A 24354-nucleotide genomic window follows, 5' to 3' on the forward strand; every position below is an offset into this window, starting at 1 on the left:
TTTTTCGTTTAAAGGAAGTCCCTTCTAACCAAAAATCTTGTTTAGGCGGAAAGTGTCGTCGCTGATTAGCCTGTGCGGACTGCATTAAGCCCAGTTTTGTCAGAACGCGACTCAAATATTCTTATATTCGTTTCCACCGCTAAAGACCCCTACATGGTAAGCGGTACCACTGCCTACATTAAACTAATAAACAAATTATAGTTCAAGATATTGATTTCAATATTGATATCTTCGGTAGCGGTCCAACATTTTAATATACACCATACTCGAACTGACTTGTAATGGAAGAGAGTTGATATTTTCTCGGAATCACTGAGTGGATAGAGTCATTTACATTTAATTATAAAATAACTGATTTTCAAAGTCAACACACGCAGTTTTGTTAGTATATTTGTTTTGAATTCTTCGTTGTATACACATCTTTTACATTTAAGTATATGTAACGTACAATTTGTCGAGAAACGAACAGTAACAACAAGTAACAAATATTAGTAAAATATCTATTGTGTTAACAATACCTTATTAAGTGATTAGACACGATTGCAGCAACATACCACGATACGTTTACACACAATTATATCTCTTCAAAAATGTGGTTTATACCGTACGTTCAAAAAGCATAAGTTTTAGTAAGGATTTTCAATGTGAAGCTTTGTGTAATGTGTAAGAACCAAATTTACCGCACCGACATGTTGACATTAAGAATAATACATTTGAAAGTAAATTTGCGCTTGAAGTTTGATTGATTGTTTATATGTATTGAGCTCTGAAATCCTAAAGTCATGTAATGTACATGTCTGTGAACTTGCTTTGTAAAAATAATATATATTTTTTTGCTTTTGTCTTTGCTATAATATTGACACACATTCGTATTAGATTACACAGGATTTTAGGCTTAGAGGTTGTTTTTGACTCAATGGTTTATCATACGTGTTAGTATCAAACCATCATAAGCTAATGTGTACCGCGTGAAGGTTAAGCAAATATATTAAATACATATAAAATTGGAAGCGACAATTGTGTGATTGTCCACGCAGCACTAATCTACATTTCCAAACGCATGCAGTCCGGGTAGCAACACTTGGATACCTTTGACCAATTCCTCCCATATTTTGTATGGGATTGTGTGCATTTCAGGACCAGCTAAGTCGTACGAATCGTTTGAAAAGTGATTTTGTTTTGAAATGAAAGCTGCAAGGGAAATCGTCCTCCATAAATAAATAGTTATCAGTTTTACAAATACATACTTGCAGACATAAATTAAAGTTCATATACAATGTACTACACTACACTTTTATTACAAAAAATGTACCGTGTGTCCTAAAGATATTTGATTATTTACTCTATGTCATACGTGTTCTGCTAACAGTTGTCTTTAAGAGCAAAAACAGCAATAAGCAGTAAAAGTCATTTACTTGTTTCATATATTAAATATGAAATCAAAATTAACTGTATTTCCAAAATGCCTTCTTCAAGATCTATCACTACCTGAAGGAGTTATGTCGTCATTCTTAAAACATATTAAACATTAATACAATCAAAATGCTATACCTTCGTTAAATCAGCAACATACAAGACCACTAAGATAAGACCGACGCCTTTTTGTAATATATTTTCTACGAGCGAGTGCAACAAAAAAAACGCTACTGACATTAATTAATATATGCAATTTATTTCAAAATCAAATAAAAAACGGCATCTTGATATTGAACACACGTGTTATAAAATGAATAAAGTATATGTACATATACATAGTATTATGAACGAGTGTTTTAAAATCATATACGCGAGGGTCATATCAGTGTAAGATATTAATTGCACTTGCGTTCAGAATAGAGTCTGAACTGATATCACCAGTACAAACGAAGACCAATAGCTGACATACATATATTATTCAGTAGTTTATGTCAACTGTTTGAGCGATCAGTATGAATTAACTAATTTAAATTATTGCAATAAACAAACGATCGTATATGAATGTGTACCTTGTTTTGCCTTAGCCTTGTCCTTTTTGCCCTTGTGGTATTTTTTCTTTTGTTTCTCTTTCCTTGCCTCTTGTTTTTGTGTGAAGTCTGTATCGAACAGTCCTAAAACCATAAATGAATAAACTTTGCATAAAAACACGCATTACGTAGGGACTGTATAGGTAGTATTAAGATTATGAACTTTTCTTATATTTCTCTATCGAAACATTCAGACGAAAGGCGGTACCAACATTAACACATATCCATATTTGTACTATTTTATGTATGATATTAACAGATGTTTAAAACAGTGTTTCTACATATAAAGATGTCATTGCACCACTAAAAATCGTCTACAATATGTTCATAGATCAATGACTTTTATAAAAAAACCTGGGAGCATGTAGAACTGATAAAGATTGAAACCTACGTAAGTAAGAACAACCGAGTTTTATTATCATAACCATGGCATAGTTTTCTACACGAAAGTTAGCCAATGGTATAGAAATGCATATTCACTTGTGTTAAATTTGAATCCACGTTTACGCTTATATTTTTCAAGAAGTGACTGTGCAATTATGTACAATTGACTAACTTTCGTGGCGAAAACCTTGCTATGGTTATGATAATAAAGCTCGGTCGTATTGCGTTTGAATGACGTTGCATTAACATCGCCATACGGAACAGACAAATAGGTTCAGGCGCGCGCAGTAAAAAATATCTTAAATGGCGGTCCCTCAATATCAACCATATTTGAAACAAACTACACACAACGAAAATCGTTTTTGAAGCATGCCGAATGATGGCTCTTGCTTGAAGAAAATGAAACATTGATAACACGACACTTTAGCATTAGCAGCACCACTTGTTTCCATGTCAGCGTGGACATACCCTTTTCATTCCTTTTGGCGTCAAGGAGCATGTTAAACATGGCAGAGAAGTCGTCGCACTTGCTCTCGTGCACAGTTGCTTCCACCTGGTCACGTGGGGTCTCAAGTATGGCCGCTAACTCGTCGATAGCCTACCAGTAGTAGGGTCAATTATGATCAGTGTTAAACTGTACAAAGAACTCCATATTTTATCATGTGTTCTAAATTGCAAAGGCAATAGGCTTTATATAACAGACTAGCGGGTGCTATTAAAGTAAGAGTTTCTCTCTTGAAAATGTTTCTGGGTATTCAGTATCCATATTTTTTTTCTAAATAACAATGTTGATAAATTTACCTTTCCCAAATGGAACGTGTGAGGTTAACAAGAATAAAAAATTAAAACATGGAACCAACTTAAAAACGTCATGATTATACTGTATTATTGTGTAACGAATGCAGATAATGTGTTTCTAATGAAGTTATTTACTAGCATAGTACTTTTACATCGAAACTATTGCCTTTACTTTAAAAACGACAGCACTGTTGAAGTATTGTTATCGCTTTTGTTGTTTTTATTATTTTTTTGTTTCTCGGTATTTACATTTTTACAGGTTATGGAGGACTAAAGTGATTTTTTTAACCTAATTCGATTATTTGTTAAAATAAATTGTTATCGTTCATGTGATTAAATATATTCAAAGACTGATTTAGAACTATCGAATTTCATGCGAATAATTCCTAAAAATATACAATTAAATATGGTATGAAATGACTACCTAAAAGCTACACCGTAACTGCATTACACGGATTTCGAACTCTAGAAACAACATCAAACAACGCAATATAAATGTCTAAAATGAAATGAAAATAGTTGTCCATGCGTTGTTATCTACAAATACATGCACTCTTAGATTTGCAGTCATCCACAGTATACGTTGGAGTGAAAATATTGAATTCTGCACACGGTAGCCACAGCATCATATAATGACAGCAAAAAAAAGATTGAAATCTATTGACCTATTTGTAAAACATGGACACGCTATAATGACAGTTTTGAAAATCGTGTTGCTTTAGTTCTTTATATGATCTCATAAAATAATATCAGGTTATTTCACATCGTTTTGTACAATATGGGGATATATTTTGACGAGTGCACACCGGACAAACCCTATTGGAGGAGCCGCAAGGCGATTGAGTATGCCAGCTGTGTAAAAGTTTAACCCATTTATGCCTAATGGACTCTCCCATCCTTCTAAATTGGGCCATTTTTTCCAAAATTTGGGATGTCTAGTATATTTATTTCTATATCGAGAATATTTCTTACAGAAGTTCCTTTAAGCAAACAGCGCAGACCCTGATGAGACGCCGCATCATGCGGCGTCTCATATGGGTCTACGCTGTTTGCAAAGGCCTTTTTTCTAGACGCTAGGCATAAATGGGTTAATAATCTTTGTATTATATCCCTTTTATATTAGTCGCATCATTTACGTTATAAATGGATTTCAACGCCTTGTATCAGAACTCGCGTCATTTCGCGTTGCACGAATGACGAGGGTGGATTTTGTGATGCAAATTGGCATATATTAATACTAGTAAGTTTACGTGCACGAATAATGACTTAAATGATGTGCTATTGTCTATGAATCTACGTATACATTATTCAATATCAACAATTCATAAACCAGTTCAAAAGAAATAAATCAATAATGCAGATTACTGAAATAAAACAATGGTCTGGGAATGAAAATCATGCTGTGTGTTCAAAAGATACACCGCTTCTTTTTGTGCAGAAATGTTTATTACATTCTAAAAAGGGAAACGCGATTATATTTAAGAAAAAGGTCAGATAGGAGAAAAGCATAACTATGTAAAGAATATTTCAGGGAGTAAGAAGTTAACCACTTAAATCATATGAGCCTTGTTCTGAGAAAACTGGGCTTAATGCATGCGTGTAAAGTGTCATCCCAGATAAGCCTGTGCAGTCCGCACAGGCTAAGCAGGGACGACACTCTCCGCCTTAACTTGATATTCGGTAAGAAGGAACTTTCTTGAAACTAAAAATACCATAAAAGCGGAAAGAGTCGTCCCTGATTTGCATGTGCGGACTGCACGGGCTCATCTGGGATGGCACTTTACGCACATGCATTAAGCCCAGTTTTCACAGAACACGGCTCATAAAAGAAAATCTTCAAATGTACCTTATCGACATCCGGGTCTATATCAAATTCCTGCATGTACAAATACGTGTGCTGTATCCCCATATTGAATATGATAGATATAAAAATTATGTGACAACTAATCATGACTAAATTATTCTGACAGTTTAACAATAACCCAACTGTGTGTGTGTTTGAAGAAAAATATTAATATTGCCAAAAAAGAGTTGCCACGGGAAATTGTTAACATGGTTTTCATTAAATATAACACATCGTAGTAACAGCAACACACACACATTGTTTCATCAAATATAATTTAAACTTTGATTTTTCTGTAAATATGTGCGGCCTACAACATAGGGCCTCAACACAAATAATATGAGCCTGATCGTGAGAGATGTAAAACAAGAGGGTCATGGGCCCCATGGCGCTCATCTGAGACCCGATGGAACTACACAACTAAGTAGAATCTAAACATGTTGTGTGTGGGTTTTTTTCATTTGACCTAGTTGACTATGTTTTGAGCTCACATGACCCAGTTTCATACTCAGACGAGAAATAATTGAGACAAATGTTTTCATCTAGTTGTATGCAGATTGGACAATAAATGTGACAACAGGTGATCACAAAAGCAAGTTGTGCTCAGGCGAGCTAAACAGCAAACAATTATTTCTCAGATTCTAATTCGCCTTGACTTGAACCCAATCATTTGGAATCAGAGCTCTTACCAATAAAACCATTTTGACCCAAAAGCGCGAATATAATGTAAGAAATGCACGTAGTTTCTAAAAGATTGATATTACATGAATGTGTCGATTTTATTTTAAATTTTAATATTATCCACTATGCCATACATTTAAAGAACTTTTGTATCATAAGTATTTTTTTAATTTATTTAATGGGTATTTAGGTAAACATTGTACGTGATACATTTTGACAAAACAATACCGATATGTCAATATTTCCTTTAAATGCAAAGCATGAAATCACAACTTGTTCATCGAGACATGCTCTTAAATACAAAAAGGGTTCGTACTTGTGTCTTAGCCTGTCGGTCCCGAGGGAGGGCCTGGAACGGTGTGAACGGGACCCGACCCCCGCTGGTCACCCACGGATGCAGTTCGCAGTCCGACAGCGACATGCGCCGCTCCACTGCCGGCTCGATCAGTTTCGTCAAGAGGTGTTGGAGGTCTAGAGGTATAAATAAAATAAAAATAAAGATACAAATAAGCTGGAAATTAACTAAGCTTCAGAACGGATATAATTATAAAACCTCAAAGTTCAATGAAATGATCTACAATGCATCAGAGTGGGCATAAATCAGCTGTAATAGTGACCTTTTAAGTTTATAAATGAACTGCACTCATGTCATTTTTTGACATCTTATGCACTGCACCAGGTCATATCATTTTTTCATCAACATGTTGAATGTAAAGTCGAATTTTTCCACCAATACGAATTTTTTTTAAGAAACCCTGGCGGATTTGTTTCTCGGGAACATTGGTTAATATAATTGTCGGTGCAAAAACTTTTTCACTGGCATACCTTTAAAGAAATTTGTAAATAAAGTGCTAAATATGGGACAAATCCCTGCATCGTCGACTTTAAATAGCCATATTTCAATAAACCCTGAATTATAATAACCAGGATTTTTCTAACATACATGGTAATACCTCCATTGCATACACCAAAATATATTTTAATTCAAAAATGCCTTTAAACAATGATAGAACTGGATTTACTTACCCTACCGAAATTCATCGAAATCTATCGGCAACTTCTCCTAGCACATCCAACTTCTCACAGCATATCGGGTTTCCGGGGGTGTATTATATTTCCAAAAATTAAGTTATATTGCAAAGTTAGTGGCTTGCGAAGTTAGATGCCATTAATGTGCAAAATTTAATGTAGTTTTAACAGGTAACTTGCCTGTGGATGCCCCATGAAGACTGAGCTCTCTGATATGGTTCTCGGTAAGGCCTTGTTCAATCTGCGCGAGCAGCTTCTGACGTCTGTACTGGTCCGTGTAGTGCGTGTGGAAGGGGAGCTTACCCACCACCATACTGTACAGGATTATCCCCCTTGAAAGAAACATATGACTGAGCATTGCAAATTAATTTATATAAAAAAGTAAAACACCGATCATATCGATGCATATTTTAACAATATGTCAGTATATGATAACGTTATGTATTTGCATCCAGAATTCCTATTTTGACACGAACACATATTATGTTACATGTATATCTTAAACCAAAATTACACCCCTACGCTTATAGGAAGCTCTAATATATCAATAAAATACCATTTTTCATCATCCGTGTACAACTTTAACCCTTTCAGTGCGGGAACCGAATTTTAAAGGCCTTTGCAAACAGTTTGGATCCTGATGAGACGCCACAGAACGTGGCGTCTCATCAGGATCCAAACTGTTTGCTATTCTGATAGTATTCTTTGAAAAAAAATCAAAGAAAATCCTTATTTTAGAAATTCAGCAGACGACAAATTTCCCAGCATGCAAAGGGTTAAGGAAAATAACGCCTCATTTGCATATAAATCGTCACTGAATTATTCGTTATTATCAGAGTGAACAAGTTGTTATGAATTGATGTAAAAGCAAAAGTTAAAAAAAAATAAGTGCAGTGTATCCTCCTTACAGACTCCAGATATCCACTTCCGGTCCGTATTTGTCCGTGGTTGCGATGAGTTCCGGTGCCGCGTACTCCATGGAGCCGCAGTGAGTCTTCATGCCCTCCTTTGGGGTGAACGTGTTGCTCAAACCGAAATCTGAAGAGAAACACGGTCATGATATGTGTCGTGTTCTGAGAAAACTGGACATAATGCATTTGCGTAAAGTGTCGTCCCAGATTGGCCTGTGCAGTCCGCACGACACTTTCCGCCTAAATTGGATTTTTACTAAGAAGAGACTTCATTTAAACGAAAAATGTCATAAAAGCGGAAAGTGTCGTCCCTGATTAGCCTGTGCGGACTGCACAGGCTAATCTGGGGCGACACTTTACGCACATGCATTATGCCCAGTTTTCTCATATGTTTAACCATGTAAAAAATAATTTTCATTTTTGAATGAATTTACATTGAACATTGGTATTCCACAAGTTAAAATTGTACGAAACATTGCCGTTTAATAACACTTATATGTATTTATTATGTCCTCGATCATTTTAAAAATGTGTAACAGATGTTGCGGTTTGCATTCCATATACGGTATTTTACATAAACTTATAAATTATACAGGCTTAAAAACATTATTTTTAAATGCATCCCAACGAATTGATCTCCTCAAATATATAATTATATAGTGAATATTAGCTTCATCAGCAGGATATGTGGTCCTTTAATTTGGAAATGAATTGCCAAACAGCACGACACGTTACATACATTTAATAGCCAATAAAAAAAGAATTCATTTCAATTAATGATCATTAAACTATTATATTGTTTGATGCAAAAGAGCAACAGAATGGAAACTTTTTGAGACACGATGAAATTGAGCCAAAAACAATCAATTCACGTATTATTTGATTAAACGCTTAACAGACATCTAATCAAATAGTTTTAAAATTATTCAGATCATCTTCATGCATTTTCAAAAAGGAATGCACGTTAAAGGAATGCACGATACATAATGGGGAGTCATGCAAGTGACTTGTAAGGGAAGTAACTCCTCCTTATTCGTTCCCAAGTCTCTTCGAGTTACCTCCTTTATACTATTAATCGGACTTACCTATCACCTTGACGTTAATGTGCTTTTCGTCCAACAGAATGTTTTCCATCTTCAAATCCCTGAAAATATGAAACAATATGTTTTTTAACGATTGAGTATTAACATATACGAATATTTTAAACATGATTTCTTGTTTTATTGATTGCTTGTGAATCAACCATGTGATATATGCTTTGTTACAACCCGTTTTGCAATAAATCCGTTTTGCAATAAATTTATTGCAAAACGGGTTGGAGCGTCTTATTGCAATTTGAAATTTTGCTTAAGTTCATTAATCGATTAATTTGTATGTAAGGAACAAGGCGTGCTGTAATCGAGACAGCTTAAGCGAAAAACAACAATTGTTTTAACATGTTTAACGAATAAGCAAAATAGAAGACGGATATTTCAGTTATACTTAGCAAACATTCTCTTTAGATAAGTTTGTAATGGAATAATAGAGCATTAAATATTATTTTAATTTGATATGTGTGTGCGTTCACAACATATCGAGTACTAAGGTATGGGTAATTTGTTTTGAACAAGGTACAATAAATCACTGTGTTTTGCCGAGGAGATCAATTTAATTATAAAAAAAAAACATTTGGATATTTATATACAAAAACTCAAACACACCTGATATTGACCTTCAAATTGCAAATTGTTGTACCAACACACTTTCAAAGGACGTTCGAACGTCCAAATGCACCCTCGGAAACACGATCTCTTTTACGGCAAATACACCGAAGTTAATGACCTTAAGAGTCACTTAAACAAATCCGGGTCAACGTAAAATCCAGATCACCCATTCGCACTGCATCCGTGTACCAAATTGAAGACCCTTAACAAAAGCCCGGATATCTGAATTGTCATTTGTTCAAGCCCCAAACTCGTGTCACACGGAAATTTATGCCTGTCTACCTAATCTGGGGCTGACATCAATAGCCCTACTCTTCACCCATCCGGGTGAAAACCCAAAATATTTGAACGGGATTTAAAGTTTTAAGATGGATAGAAATAACACTGCTAGTGTTCCACTAGAGGAAAAGTCAAGTGTGACACCATCGTCTTTTAGCCCGTTAACAAATTAATATAGAATAAAACAGCGCTTTTCAAATAAGTCTCAATCAATGAAAAGTGACAGTCGACACCGATATGACTCTATGTAGTGACATTTTGACATTGGTGCCAGACGACACGTAATACTTGTGGTTTTAGGCGACAAATTATTAAGAGCATCGTCATCGTCGGCGTCTGCAACGTCGTTGTCGTCGTCATATCATCTTCCACACATAATCATCACCCTCACCCTTCTCCTTCTCCTCCTTATCGTCATCAGTTTCTTCAGAATCACCATCATCATCACAACCAGAACCACGACATCACAACCACGACATGATAGGCAACAACCGCAGGTCTGATTGATACAAGATACCCAGTCAAAGCAATCGACGATAGACCCAGAACCCGTCCCATTGGACGTTTCTCCCTGTCCGACATCTGCACAAAACATTAAAGGTGCAGGTCAGGCGTAATTAAACCCTTATTTTTCGCTACAATTGCTCGGTAATGTATACACGGGAACCAACGTTACCCGGTGAACTATTTCAAAATCATCCCATACCAAATCGTCAATGTGGTTTCTGACTCCTGGTAAATCTAGGACGCTGACAGTGGGGTATTTAACCCATTTATGCCTAGTGGACTCTCCATTCCTTCTAAATTGGATCAATTTATTTCCAAGATTAGGGATGTCTAGTATATTTATTTCTATATTTAGAATATTTCTTACAGAAATTCCTTTAAGCAAACAGCGTAGACCCTGATGAGACGCCGCATCATGCGGCGTTGCGTCTCATCTGGGTCAACGCTGTTTGCCAAGGCCTTTTATCCAGACGCTAGGCATAAATGGGTTAATATACAACCACAGTTGTTTTCCAAGCAGTAGTTTCTATTTCCAATAGTGAAGTTTTTTTGTTTAATGTCCCAATCTCAACATTATTTTTAAAAGTCAAACTTTGCCATAATTATATCAAATGGATATCGAAGCGATGAAGGTGAAACACACACGATTTGAAGTATATCCAATCATACAGATATATTTATTAAAATTTGCTCAGTTTTCATACTCGAGAGCCGGTGAAGTCTCTGCCATGAATCTTTCGCATAAATCGTACATAACGGTACATGTAGATTATATTATTTTTGTATATTAACATCCACACCAAGCGCTTTTGAACACGAATTCGATGCGTGTCTAACAAACAAAAATATACATGTGTTTGTGTTTCAATGAATAAACGACATGAACTTATATAAATACGCTCGAAAATATCCTTAATAATGTTTAACGATATTTTCGGTAGCTGTTCCTTGAACGTTTTATTTGAGATCTAATGTCGAAGACAAAATATTGCCGAACGGATGTTCGGGAGTGAAAAAAAGAATGTGTCCATTAACCTTGACACCAACTTTTCTATTATGGTAACAAGTAAAAAAAAATCAGAAAAGCCGATCCAACCCGCACCCATGATCACTAGCCGATCTGTGTTTTTTGCCATTGAATGATACATATAAGCATCGTTCTGGCTAAAAGATGCTTAATGCACGCGCGAAAGGTTTCGTCTCAGATTATCCTGTGATGTCCGCACAAGCTTATCAGGGGGGGGGGCATTTTCCGTCTAAATAGAATTTCCAATAAGAAGAGACTTGTTTTAAGCCAGTACGGTCTGCGCATGCCAATCTGGGACGAATTTATGCACAAGAATAAAACCGTTTTTCCGAGAACGAGGCTCGTGTACAGACTTCTCAACAAGCCGTACCAATCACGAAAAAAGTAACGCTCCGCGCTGAAATCAGTATCAATTATCATATGCCATGAATTTAAATCAGGTTTCTTGATGAGCCTTGCTCTGAGATAGCGGGTTTAATGCATGAGCGTACAGTGGCGTCCCAGATTAGCTGGTGCAATCCGCACAGGCTAATCAGGAAAGACACTTTCCACCTAAACTGGGTATTTGCTAAGAAGAGACTTTCTTTAAACGAAAAGTTTCATAACAGCGGAAAGTGTCGTCCCTGATTAGCCTGTGCGGACTACACAGGATCTTCTGGGACCAAACTATACGCACATTCATTAAGCCCAGTTTTCTCAGAGCGCGGATGATTATAGTAGCTTAATATTTGAGAGCGTGAACAAGTTGGACTAGGCTGATTGATAAAGTTACATTATATGAGTGCTAACAAGATAATGCGATTAAAATACATGTTGAGTAAAAAAATCTATTTACCATTTATAAATGTGTTTAAATCAGACAAGTTCACATAAAATACATTTCGTCTAGACGTTAGAACATTTCAACAACCAATAATTTTACACTTTTATTTCCTAAATTAAAAGCCAAACGTGGTTTGGATAAACCTCTCGCTGTGTTTAGGGGTCTGATACATGAATTATCCAAAAACACAACCCCACAAAAAAGTTCGCCTTAAAAGATGCCGTCGCTTCAATTGCTACCTATCAAATGTTCATAATGGCCACCCGTTTTCAAAATCTGTTCGTACACGTTAATTGTCAAGATTTGGTGACCATCGTAAAATCGCAAAGCCACATTTAAAATTCAGCTTCTGTCCTGAATAAAAGAATAAATGAGACAGAAAAAGTCATTTAGCGACTTTTTATTGGGTTATTTCAAAATTGGGGCCATTCACGGGTTAAGTACAAATCATGAAGAGAAGAAAATGTGCTGATTCGGCCTATTACGGCAGGGTTAAATCAGGGTTAAATTGTTCAGGGTGCTGATAATTAGGTTAACAACATCGGCAGCTGGTAGTCTGATGTTTCTTTTGGTCGTGTATATAATGATTCTCCCTTGTCGTGCTGGTGGTGGTAAAACTGATAATAATGATGGTGTTTGAAACTCTATCAACATTGCTGGTGATGACGATTACGACGAAATGTTTGTAAGAACTAAGCACACGCTTTCAGCAAAATATTATTATAATTTCAGTTGTTACGAGAATAATTGATATTATTTTAGCCGCGTCATACGAAAAATGGATCTGTCGACATGTGCGACCAGTGAAGTTCCAGACCAGACTGCGCATTTGCTTAGTCTGGTGTGCAGCCACGCTGATCGCTATAAAGTCACGCAAGGTTTTGTGGTCCCATCATCGGACAGCGAAGCTCGTGACCAGCCTGTGCGGTAGGCTTTTCAGTTGCTGCGCGTACCGCATGTGGCTTAAGAAACATTTTCGCATGACCGTGGTCGTTTTGTTTCTTCAAATTGAGTCTCCCCTGTAGCACACACGCTTAAAACTTTAAGTGTATGCGATATTTAAAAGTATGTTCATTTAATTAACATAATCAATAATTCTGATAATTGATTTAGATTTGACATGCGCGTTTTTAATACACATATGATAGTATATCCGCGTAAACGTAGACGAAAACGGAGTATGTTTTCATAAGAGTAAAATAACCTAGCCCAAAATATACAGTCTAAGATTGTCCTGTGAAAAACAGTTCGCTTATAACATTGACTGAAAAATATTGTTCGTGACAAGTGCGGTTTTATATTTCTTGTTACACAAGCAAACATACCCTGAGAAATTTACTGATATACTCAAATGCCTATATCCATCCCGTTGCACTGCTCAGCACTACTTTTTTCTTTGTATTATGAAATTAACAAAAGCCCTTTGTAATCACACATGTAGGAAACCAAATTGCATCTTATCATCTTACACGAATCAGGTACAGGCCGATCTATTAATGAATTGTAAACCGCTGCATGTCTAAGCAAATTGTTTTCCGTATCAGCTGTCAAGCATTTGAAAAATTCGCCTATAAAGCAAGTTTGGTGGTAAACTGTGAACCTATTTTAATGAATTTCTAACTATATGACTTAAGGATTGTTTACCTTAGTGACAAGCATATCATTGGTGATGAAGTGTCCCATTTGACGGGTATAATAAGTAACGATTTATCTACCGAACCCCAGGACTCAATAACAGATCGGTATAGATTTGAACAATAGCGATACACATTTCAACTTTTACAATTGAGGCAGGATGGTTTCCGAGCAATGAAAGGAATATTAAAGGACCGGTGGCAAAGTAAATGGGAAAATGGATCAACTACACTGAATCATCCGAAATATTTAATTGAATTGATTCTCGCTCTCGGAAAACGGGAGTAAGTGCATGTGCGTAAACTAAGGTTGTTTAAAGGTCGTAGTGTTGTAGTAGATAAGCTAACCACCTAGCAACCGGGAGGTCACATGTTCGACCTCCCCCAAAGACACCAAGTACTGGTTCTAATAATAGGATACGGACTCGAGTGTTTCAAATAATCCTTAGTCTTTCTATGCAATCTAGCCATGAATAAATACGTTAAAAACTGAGGTCCTTAGTTAGCCTTATAAGTCCGCACAGGATAATCTTGGACGAAGCTTTTCGCTTTTATGGTATTTTTCGTTGAAAGGAACTTTTTTTCTTAGCGGAAATCGGGTTCTAGAGGAAAGTGTCGTCCCAGATAAGCCTGTGCAGTCCGCAGGCGAATGAAGCCCCGTTTTCCCAGAGCGCGGCCAAATTATGTTTGCATCTGAAATACATGTTTGTGTTCATTCTTGTTGACATTTAGAGGAGTGTGTATGTGTGTGCTCCAAAACCTGTTTTACTTATTGTTTTCATTAACAAAATCAAACTGTTCCATACGTTAGTTTTGTTCATTACTTTTTAAAGTTCATTCGATTACATTTATAAGCCTTTGACTGCTTATGCAAATGCTTTTTCGAGTGTCCCTTTAAAGTCGCTAAACAAAATGTGTCTATATGCTATATACCTAGTAAACTGTTTACGTACGTCTTATCGTGTCTTAAGAAACATTTGCGAAAATTTTAAAAGCAAAAACACGTTAAACTCGATCATTAATCTCCAAATAGGTCCTATGGCGGTCTTAGCAACTCCCTTGGGGCTAGGTATCCGCGAACGATATGGATATAGATCAGAAAATAATTGTTTACGTACAAATGTTCGGTGGCAGGATTATTGTGTTACAAATTTCGTTAGTTTGATAAATGTCTGACATACGTTCATTGAAATATAGATAATAATGAGTTATTAGGATTGATCTTATAAAGTACCACTAGCTGCTTCTTGTAAAAAAAAGTTCAAGTGTTCTCAAATTCGCATGAATTGGTATCAAATAAATTAAATAAAAAGGTAACAGTGTAGTTATTTATATTATTTTAATGCTAATGATCATTACGCTTGTATAAAGCCTATCAACGGACGTAAAATGTACCATTCTCGCATTTTGTTTATTTTTATTTTTTTGGAAAGATGACCATTTCGCACGAACAACCAGGGTGAAAGGAAAGCTAACCTGTTTACGGCCACTGCACGTCTGTTTTTCAGCTCCAAGTCAAGAAGTACATAAATTAAGTGAAGTTCGTTACAGGTAATCTGTTTGACACAGTTTAATTATGGGCTAGCAGGCGGTGGTCGGGTCAGAAATGTGAAGCAACGCTAAACGGATGCGCTGACGCTAAATGTTATCACGCACAACGGAACATTTGTTGCAGGCCGAAATTCATCTGTTCAATTGTTCATGCAAATATTCCACACAAAAAAGCGTCTGTATAAAACGATTACCAAATCAAACGATTAAAGTGCTAGTTTTTTTCAAATTACAGTTTTTAAATATCATTTAAAATACGAATTTTTCTTGGCAATTGCAACGTCATTGTCAAGATCTTTGACTCTAAAACACATGATCAAGGCAAGCTAAGGAAAAACAATAGCACATATTATGTAAACCCTAATATAGTATTGCCGATGTATTACAAAATATGTCAACCAAGGTTGCTTCTAGTTATAAACACTATTAGCAAACCTCAAAGAGTCTACTTTATTTGCCTTATTTGTATTTCCAATAAAGGTGTGTTGGTTTTGATGTTACATACTATATTCTGTTCTTAACATAGTATGTACTTGGTAGTTTTATTAAGAATTTTGGACGACTCTCCTACATGCGTTTATAATATTTTGCGCCGGTTTAACATTTACACACACCCAACAACGTATTAATGACCGGTGATTACCACGTTGATTGCTGTGGCAGACGGTGTCTTGGCATCTTTATTGCGATTGTCACGACGTAGAAAAATATAACAAATGTTTCTTCGGCCACGGCAGCTGACCGGACGTTGAAAAATGACAAGCGTAAATCACGTAAATCACGTTCGATAATCTCACAGAATCTCGCCATTGATCACATTGAGTTTACCTTGGCACATCTACACAAATCTGTTCTGGCCGTCATGCACACGATGTTTTTTCAGATCGATGACACACAGGATCTAATAGTACAAACACGTGCAAAGATAGATCGTCTACGCACATTGTTGCGGGCCGGAAGCTAGGTTGGAAGGCCGCTGACAAACAAGTCTGCGAATCTCGGGCTCGATTAGCTTGCGGCCATATCATCAATGTGGTAATTGTTCTTTTTTCTGCCGCCACGTATTTCTCCATGTATATCTGATGCAAAAAGTGCAGGGCGGTTATTTCAAGTGGCATCGGTATGTGCCTTAAAACCAGCTATCAAAATCAATTTGTGAGAAGATAAAGGTTTTTCGCGCAGATAACGTATGAAATTCTAACATAACTAGAATGTAATTAAAACCATAACAAAATACGTGTTAACTATTTAAAAAAAAACTGTTTAAGGTCGAAATTTTAATAAATGACACAAAGGTCATGTTCATATGAAGATAAAGCGAAAATAAATTGCTCTAAACTACTTAATTTTCTCGAATGGCAATGTATTTTGACACATATCTGAGCAGCATACTACTTCATATACGAAGATCAAGGCCTGTATCACGTATATTGCCGAATAATTGTTATTTAAAAGTATGTTCTAGAAAAAAAGTTAAATAATCATGTTTCTACGCTATTATAGATGCATCTCCGGCAGATTAAATCATTTTAGTCTTGTTACGATTAACCGTCACTCACTTACCTTCTACCGGGCTGAATTCATGTGCTATAAGTATCCTAGTATCGGTTAAGGCCCCGATGAGCCCGCGCACTCCACGCAGGCTAATCGGAATGACGCTTTCTGCATAGACTGGATTTCTGTTCAAAATATACTTCCGTTACACGAAAAATCCATAAACGAGAAAAGTGTCCTTCCTGAGAAGCCTGTGCGGATTAAACACACAGGCATTAAGACCATTGTGTTGTGTTCTGAGCAAACTGGGCATAATGCATGTGCGTAAAATGTCGTCCCAGATTAGACTGTGCAGTCCGCACAGGCTAACCAGGGACGACACTTTCCGCTTGTATGACAATTTTCGTTAAAATGAAGTCTCTTCTTATCAAACATCCAATCTAGGCGGAAAGTGTGTCCCTGATTCTAATTCTAATAGGCTAATCTAGGACGACACTTTACGCACATGCATTATGCCAAGTTTCTCAGAACGCGACTCCATTTTTCCCAGAGCGCGGCCATATTAAAATTACCTTTCACCTGCCTGTGTGTTCACACCACCGTACACCGTACGAGGAAGGGTCTGGGTTGTGTATTAAGAACGAACTTTACGAATCAGTCGGCATTTATTTGATTGATAACTTCCTGAATAACGTTCATAAATTATGGTAAAACAAGTTAATAAATTTGTCACCGCAATTAATCTTTCAGATACGTTCAACTTGTATGTGTTGACAAACGAAAGAAGTGTACATATACGCACAAAAGGCTAATCGGTAATTAATTAAAAAAAGATCAAAGACGTTTGCCGCTAATACAAGTTTTGCGTTGATTGAGCGAATAATTGTACAAGTAAAACTCGTGTTTCTTGGCAATACAAAAATATCACGGATAAACGCGTGTAAATAATTATGAATACATTTTTACAAATACAAAATGCACTTTTTAATGCATCGTCCAATTGAGCTTCTTTCTGTAAATGTGTTCGCATATAATATAAGGGATACTATTCATACGTTTTGAATTTAACATCATCATTGTAATAAGCAATACAGCACACACAAAAGCGTGTTGCACAGTTATTTTATGAAATTATGAGCACAAGCGCAAATATATTTCTATATTGCACGTTTTTTTATCAAACAAATCGTTAAACATAATACATGCCCCCCCCCCCTCCCTAGCCGTATGCACGTTCCAAAATGTGACCTCGATATGTTCGTTCCAACATTTACAGATGACGTTGGGGAACCCATTGTGGCTTTGGCCTATTTGTCAGAATTTAAGATGATCGGGAATGAAGAATGTGTGGCTTCGACGAAATGTGGCTGATTTTTATATTTGACATGTTTAAAATAAAATTCTTCATAACGCGATGAAGGACACGTTGCAAATTCGCTCGCCTTAATGCAGGCGCATCCCTATTTCAATCAAAAATAAAAACAACTCAATAAAACTTATGTTTGTATTGCATATAGTGCTGGCGACATGCTCTTTGGTTGTGTTAAAACATTTTTCTTGTTTTAACAGCTGTCTATGTTAAATGATTGAACTATATATTTCAATTTAAAAAGATAGACCTCAAGGTGGATTCTTGCAAATTAAACAAATCAATTATAATTGGGTTTGGTCAAGTTAAGTGTGTTTTCTTAAATAACACAAGAAGTATAAACATTATACTATTAGTGGGCTTATTTTCGACAACAACGATACCACAATCTACGTCATATTACAATCTGTTATAATATTATAATCTGAAGTACTATTAAACTTGAACTTTATATATAATCCTAATGCTTCTTAGCGTTTTAGTTATATTTGCTATATACGTGAAATGCTATGTAAATACTATAATACCACCAAGGTACTTCTGAAAGAACGGTTTTAATTTGATCAGCGTAATGCAAAACTAGCAAGCACCTTCTTGATATTTACAAACGGTAAAAATCAATAACGATGTATATATTTTTTTATCAACACTTATTTCTAAGAGCCTTTTAAGGATCTGCTTACCGGACATAGGTCATACATTTGAGTGTTAATATTTTATTTAGATCTTCCTATGTAAGTACCATCATATAACAAATGTTGGCGACTTCGCGACAAGAACTTGAAAACTTAAGACTTTTAAAGGACCATTTAAAGAGTGAAATTGACCTCGAAAACAAGTGGGCGAAGGCGTGAAGTGGTGGTCAGTTGACGCCGCAGAGATATAATTTTGACAAACATTCTGGTCAAGATGATCGCCTGGAGGGGAACATGAGATCGAGTCATACAAGCCGCGTCGTGCGAAAAGAAGGTTAATGCCATACGCGGCCCGTGTAGCTTCAGACCATTTTGTATATTTGTCGTGGATGATTTCGTGGTTCCACAAGCTGACATGGAATCTCCGTAACAGACTGCCCAAAGACACAGGCTTTTTTTCTGCAAATGGCATTAGAACCATTTCCGTACGACGCGACTCCCTTCATTTCATTGGGTACGTAGAAGTCTCAGGAAAGGGTGCCGATGCTATTCTTGCTTACAGTACGACCTAGGTACTTGATACGAGAATCAGGTGTTCAAATTAGTTTTTTTTTCCGCACACGTATCTCAATTATTTAAACTGTTTATTGGAATTCGATTAATCGTAAAAGCGAGACCTACTGAGACACTCGTGAGGGAAGATCACGATGATGGTGAAGCGAGACCTACTGAGACACTTGTGAGGGAAGATCACGATGATGATGAAGCGAGACCTACTGAGACACTTGTGAGGGAAGATCACGATGATGGTGAAGCGAGACCTACTGAGACACTCGTGAGGGAAGATCACGATGATGGTGAAGCGAGACCTACTGAGACACTTGTGAGGGAAGATCACGATGATGATGAAGCGAGACCTACTGAGACACTCGTGAGGGAAGATCACGATGATGGTGAAGCGAGACCTACTGAGACACTTGTGAGGGAAGATCACGATGATGGTGAAGCGAGACCTACTGAGACACTCGTGAGGGAAGATCACGATGATGATGAAGCGAGACCTACTGAGACACTCGTGAGGGAAGATCACGATGATGGTGAAGCGAGACCTACTGAGACACTTGTGAGGGAAGATCACGATGATGGTGAAGCGAGACCTACTGAGACACTTGTGAGGGAAGATCACGATGATGGTGAAGCGAGACCTACTGAGACACTTGTGAGGGAAGATCACGATGATGGTGAAGCGAGACCTACTGAGACACTTGTGAGGGAAGATCACGATGATGGTGAAGCGAGACCTACTGAGACACTCGTGAGGGAAGATCACGATGATGATGAAGCGAGACCTACTGAGACACTTGTGAGGGAAGATCACGATGATGATGAAGCGAGACCTACTGAGACACTTGTGAGGGAAGATCACGATGATGATGAAGCGAGACCTACTGAGACACTCGTGAGGGAAGATCACGATGATGATGAAGCGAGACCTACTGAGACACTTGTGAGGGAAGATCACGATGATGATGAAGCGAGACCTACTGAGACACTTGTGAGGGAAGATCACGATGATGATGAAGCGAGACCTACTGAGACACTTGTGAGGGAAGATCACGATGATGATGAAGCGAGACCTACTGAGACACTTGTGAGGGAAGATCACGATGATGATGAAGCGAGACCTACTGAGACACTCGTGAGGGAAGATCACGATGATGATGAAGCGAGACCTACTGAGACACTTGTGAGGGAAGATCATGATGATGATGAAGCGAGACCTACTGAGACACTTGTGAGGGAAGATCACGATGATGATGAAGCGAGACCTACTGAGACACTTGTGAGGGAAGATCACGATGATGGTGAAGCGAGACCTACTGAGACACTCGTGAGGGAAGATCACGATGATGATGAAGCGAGACCTACTGAGACACTCGTGAGGGAAGATCACGATGATGATGAAGCGAGACCTACTGAGACACTTGTGAGGGAAGATCACGATGATGATGAAGCGAGACCTACTGAGACACTCGTGAGGGAAGATCACGATGATGATGAAGCGAGACCTACTGAGACACTTGTGAGGGAAGATCACGATGATGGTGAAGCGAGACCTACTGAGACACTCGTGAGGGAAGATCACGATGATGATGAAGCGAGACCTACTGAGACACTCGTGAGGGAAGATCACGATGATGATGAAGCGAGACCTACTGAGACACTTGTGAGGGAAGATCACGATGATGATGAAGCGAGACCTACTGAGACACTCGTGAGGGAAGATCACGATGATGATGAAGCGAGACCTACTGAGACACTTGTGAGGGAAGATCACGATGATGATGAAGCGAGACCTACTGAGACACTTGTGAGGGAAGATCACGATGATGATGAAGCGAGACCTACTGAGACACTCGTGAGGGAAGATCACGATGATGATGAAGCGAGACCTACTGAGACACTTGTGAGGGAAGATCACGATGATGGTGAAGCGAGACCTACTGAGACACTCGTGAGGGAAGATCACGATGATGATGAAGCGAGACCTACTGAGACACTTGTGAGGGAAGATCACGATGATGATGAAGCGAGACCTACTGAGACACTCGTGAGGGAAGATCACGATGATGGTGAAGCGAGACCTACTGAGACACTTGTGAGGGAAGATCACGATGATGGTGAAGCGAGACCTACTGAGACACTCGTAAGGGAAGATCACGATGATGATGAAGCGAGACCTACTGAGACACTTGTGAGGGAAGATCACGATGATGGTGAAGCGAGACCTACTGAGACACTTGTGAGGGAAGATCACGATGATGGTGAAGCGAGACCTACTGAGACACTCGTGAGGGAAGATCACGATGATGATGAAGCGAGACCTACTGAGACACTCGTGAGGGAAGATCACGATGATGGTGAAGCGAGACCTACTGAGACACTCGTGAGGGAAGATCACGATGATGATGAAGCGAGACCTACTGAGACACTCGTGAGGGAAGATCACGATGATGATGAAGCGAGACCTACTGAGACACTCGTGAGGGAAGATCACGATGATGATGAAGCGAGACCTACTGAGACACTCGTGAGGGAAGATCACGATGATGGTGAAGCTGCTGCTTTAGAAGAAAAAAGGCATACGAAGAAAAGTACAAGAAGAAGAAGAAGATGATGATGATGATGATAATGATGATGATGATAATGATGATGATGATGATGATGATGATGATGATGATGATGATGATGATGATGATGAGGATGATGATGATGATGATGATGATGATGATGATGATGATGATGATGATGATGATGATGATGATGATGGTGATGATGATGATAATGTTGATGATGGCGACGATGATGATGATGATGATGATGACGACGATGACGATGACGACGACGACGACGATGACGATGACGATGATTATTATTATTATTATTATTATTATTATTATTATTATTATTATATTAATATTATTATTATTATTATTAGCATCATCATCTTCATTTTTGCTGTTTTTGTAATGATGATAACGATTAAGAAAACGCTTTAAATATTGACTTTTCATTATCTAACTATACCATGTATTTTGGGTCGCCAATTGACGAGTTTAGATAAATAGTATGGTAAATACGCAATTCGTTCAGGGTATTGAGAAATATTGAATCTAAACGGATCCAAATCAGCAATAAATTATTCGCCTATACGATAACAAACACTAATAAAACGTGGTCTATATTTTAACTAGTGTCAAACATAAACTACCTTCAATTACTCGAGCCCCAGAATGCAATGAAATTCGGGCTACAAATCACTAACCACTAATCCAATGTTTAGACAGTCCGACAACGTCAGCGGGGTATCCGCCGTCGTTATTTAGAAATTGTAATAACTCGTAAAGTCATCGCTGGTTATTTAGATGAGCGTTTAGCCCTAAGCGACTTTCTAACAGATCATAGTGCGGCGATAACCGAGAGCGATGAATAGCTACCGGATTACCTACAGGACGACACGGGCCGGGCTGTCAGATCGGAAATACCTACCCCGATGATAAATGTACGTATATTACATCGGGCAGGTTCAGAAGAATACATCAAAATCAACTTGGGACAAAAGCGGGATTTGGGAGTCCGCGCTACAGGCGATTTACAACGGATTGAGTGGGACTTCGCGGATAGATTATGGGGTATCTACCTAGGTATTTGCGGTAAGTAGCCGAAAATAATCAAGTATCAAATGGCACGAGCACAAAAAAAGTAAAACTGTTCCGATGTCCTTTGCGACTCGACCCTCTTTTGGAGATTGTCACACGGAAAGTAAGCATGAAATTTACGACGTCTATCCTATCAATCGCAGACCAATATTACAAAGCCAAAGGCAGGTGTCATGGCCTTAATAGTGCATGCATGTATATTCAAGACAGTGTACTTTGTAAGCATTACCTTGGTATAAACTCGTTTTTAGTGAACTATCTATTTACTTGTTAGATTGAGTATCAAACACTTACTAAGAGTCATGCATTATAGCATTACTGACTCTCAATGCAAATTACATGCACATTGCACAACGATAAATGTTGTGTTCAAATACTGATTTTTTTCAGGAACAAGCACGTTACATCGTAAAAGACAATACTGCAAATTGGGGCGAAATAAATGTAAAAGCAAACATCATTTCCACATTTTAGTAAGGATAATATAAGTAGTTATTAAAGAATAACCTTTTGCCAGACACCGAGCAATAATACGACGGTACAGGGATGTACTCGACAGACAAACTAATTGACCCTTTATCGTCGTTTGAATACATTTAAGGCGTTTGAAATTGCTTAATAATTTTCGAGATTGTAGCGATCAACTGGTTTGAGGAATACAGATAATAAACGCCACCAAATCTGGGAGATTTACTTGTTTATGCGTATGTTTAATAACGGCGAGCGCCTTACTGATCCTTTCCCCAACACCTGCTGGGCTTACGATCTACTCCCCACGTGGTATCTACCACCATAATATCCGGCGGTTGGTCACAAAAGCCCCTAATCCACACCAGATCAAAGTCCGCCTCAGATACAATCTCTCAATTGCATTATCCCAACGTGGATTTTCATAAACAACCGGAGTGAGTTTTAGTAGTGTGTGGCCTAATATGAGGTTACATTCTTGTCTCACCCTGACAAGTACCATAATCGCTTAATTTCTCCGCTATACACAAGACAATTTATTTTCTATTTGCTGGCATCTGTGTTATCGCTAAGACTTTCGTTTTGAATCGTTTGTCAATTATCTAAAGATGTGGATTGCCCAAATGCGTATTGAATGAGACATCAACATCGGATAAAAGTCTCATTTATAAAAAAGGTTGTTATCTCATTGCGTTTTTGCACAATGCTATTTGTAATAAATGATAGGTCGCCGCTAAAGACTGTTTGAAGTACTCGCATTTTTTCTATGTCGCACATCTCGACCCGACAGTAAACAATTAGATGTCAGCTTATATTACGCAATACTGACTAGTTGAGAAAATGATAAATCAATCAGGAATGATTCCCACAGTAAAAACATCCGTGTCATGTTGAGTCTTTTTTCTTTGCGAATCGTGTGTGTTTGAAGGCATTTAATATTTAAAAATGCTAATTCCAATAAAAATTGTAACTAGTTAAAAAAGTGGGTACTTTAT

The 24354-nt window shown here is 37.7% G+C and overlaps 1 protein-coding gene across 1 annotated transcript in view; it reads right to left on the reverse strand.

Moving 5' to 3' along the window:
• LOC127862351 (serine/threonine-protein kinase fray2-like) overlaps window positions 1-24354 on the reverse strand; it is a 117121-nt gene that overhangs the window by 12550 nt on the left and 80217 nt on the right. Inside the window, 6 exon segments of the mRNA XM_052401440.1 lie at window positions 1986-2087; window positions 2856-2985; window positions 6026-6180; window positions 6919-7070; window positions 7647-7776; window positions 8735-8793. Of these exon segments, the coding sequence (XP_052257400.1) occupies window positions 1986-2087; window positions 2856-2985; window positions 6026-6180; window positions 6919-7070; window positions 7647-7776; window positions 8735-8793 (728 nt within the window).

Source organism: Dreissena polymorpha, chromosome 16 (genome assembly GCF_020536995.1).
Source record: "Dreissena polymorpha isolate Duluth1 chromosome 16, UMN_Dpol_1.0, whole genome shotgun sequence".
Taxonomy (NCBI): domain Eukaryota; kingdom Metazoa; phylum Mollusca; class Bivalvia; order Myida; family Dreissenidae; genus Dreissena; species Dreissena polymorpha.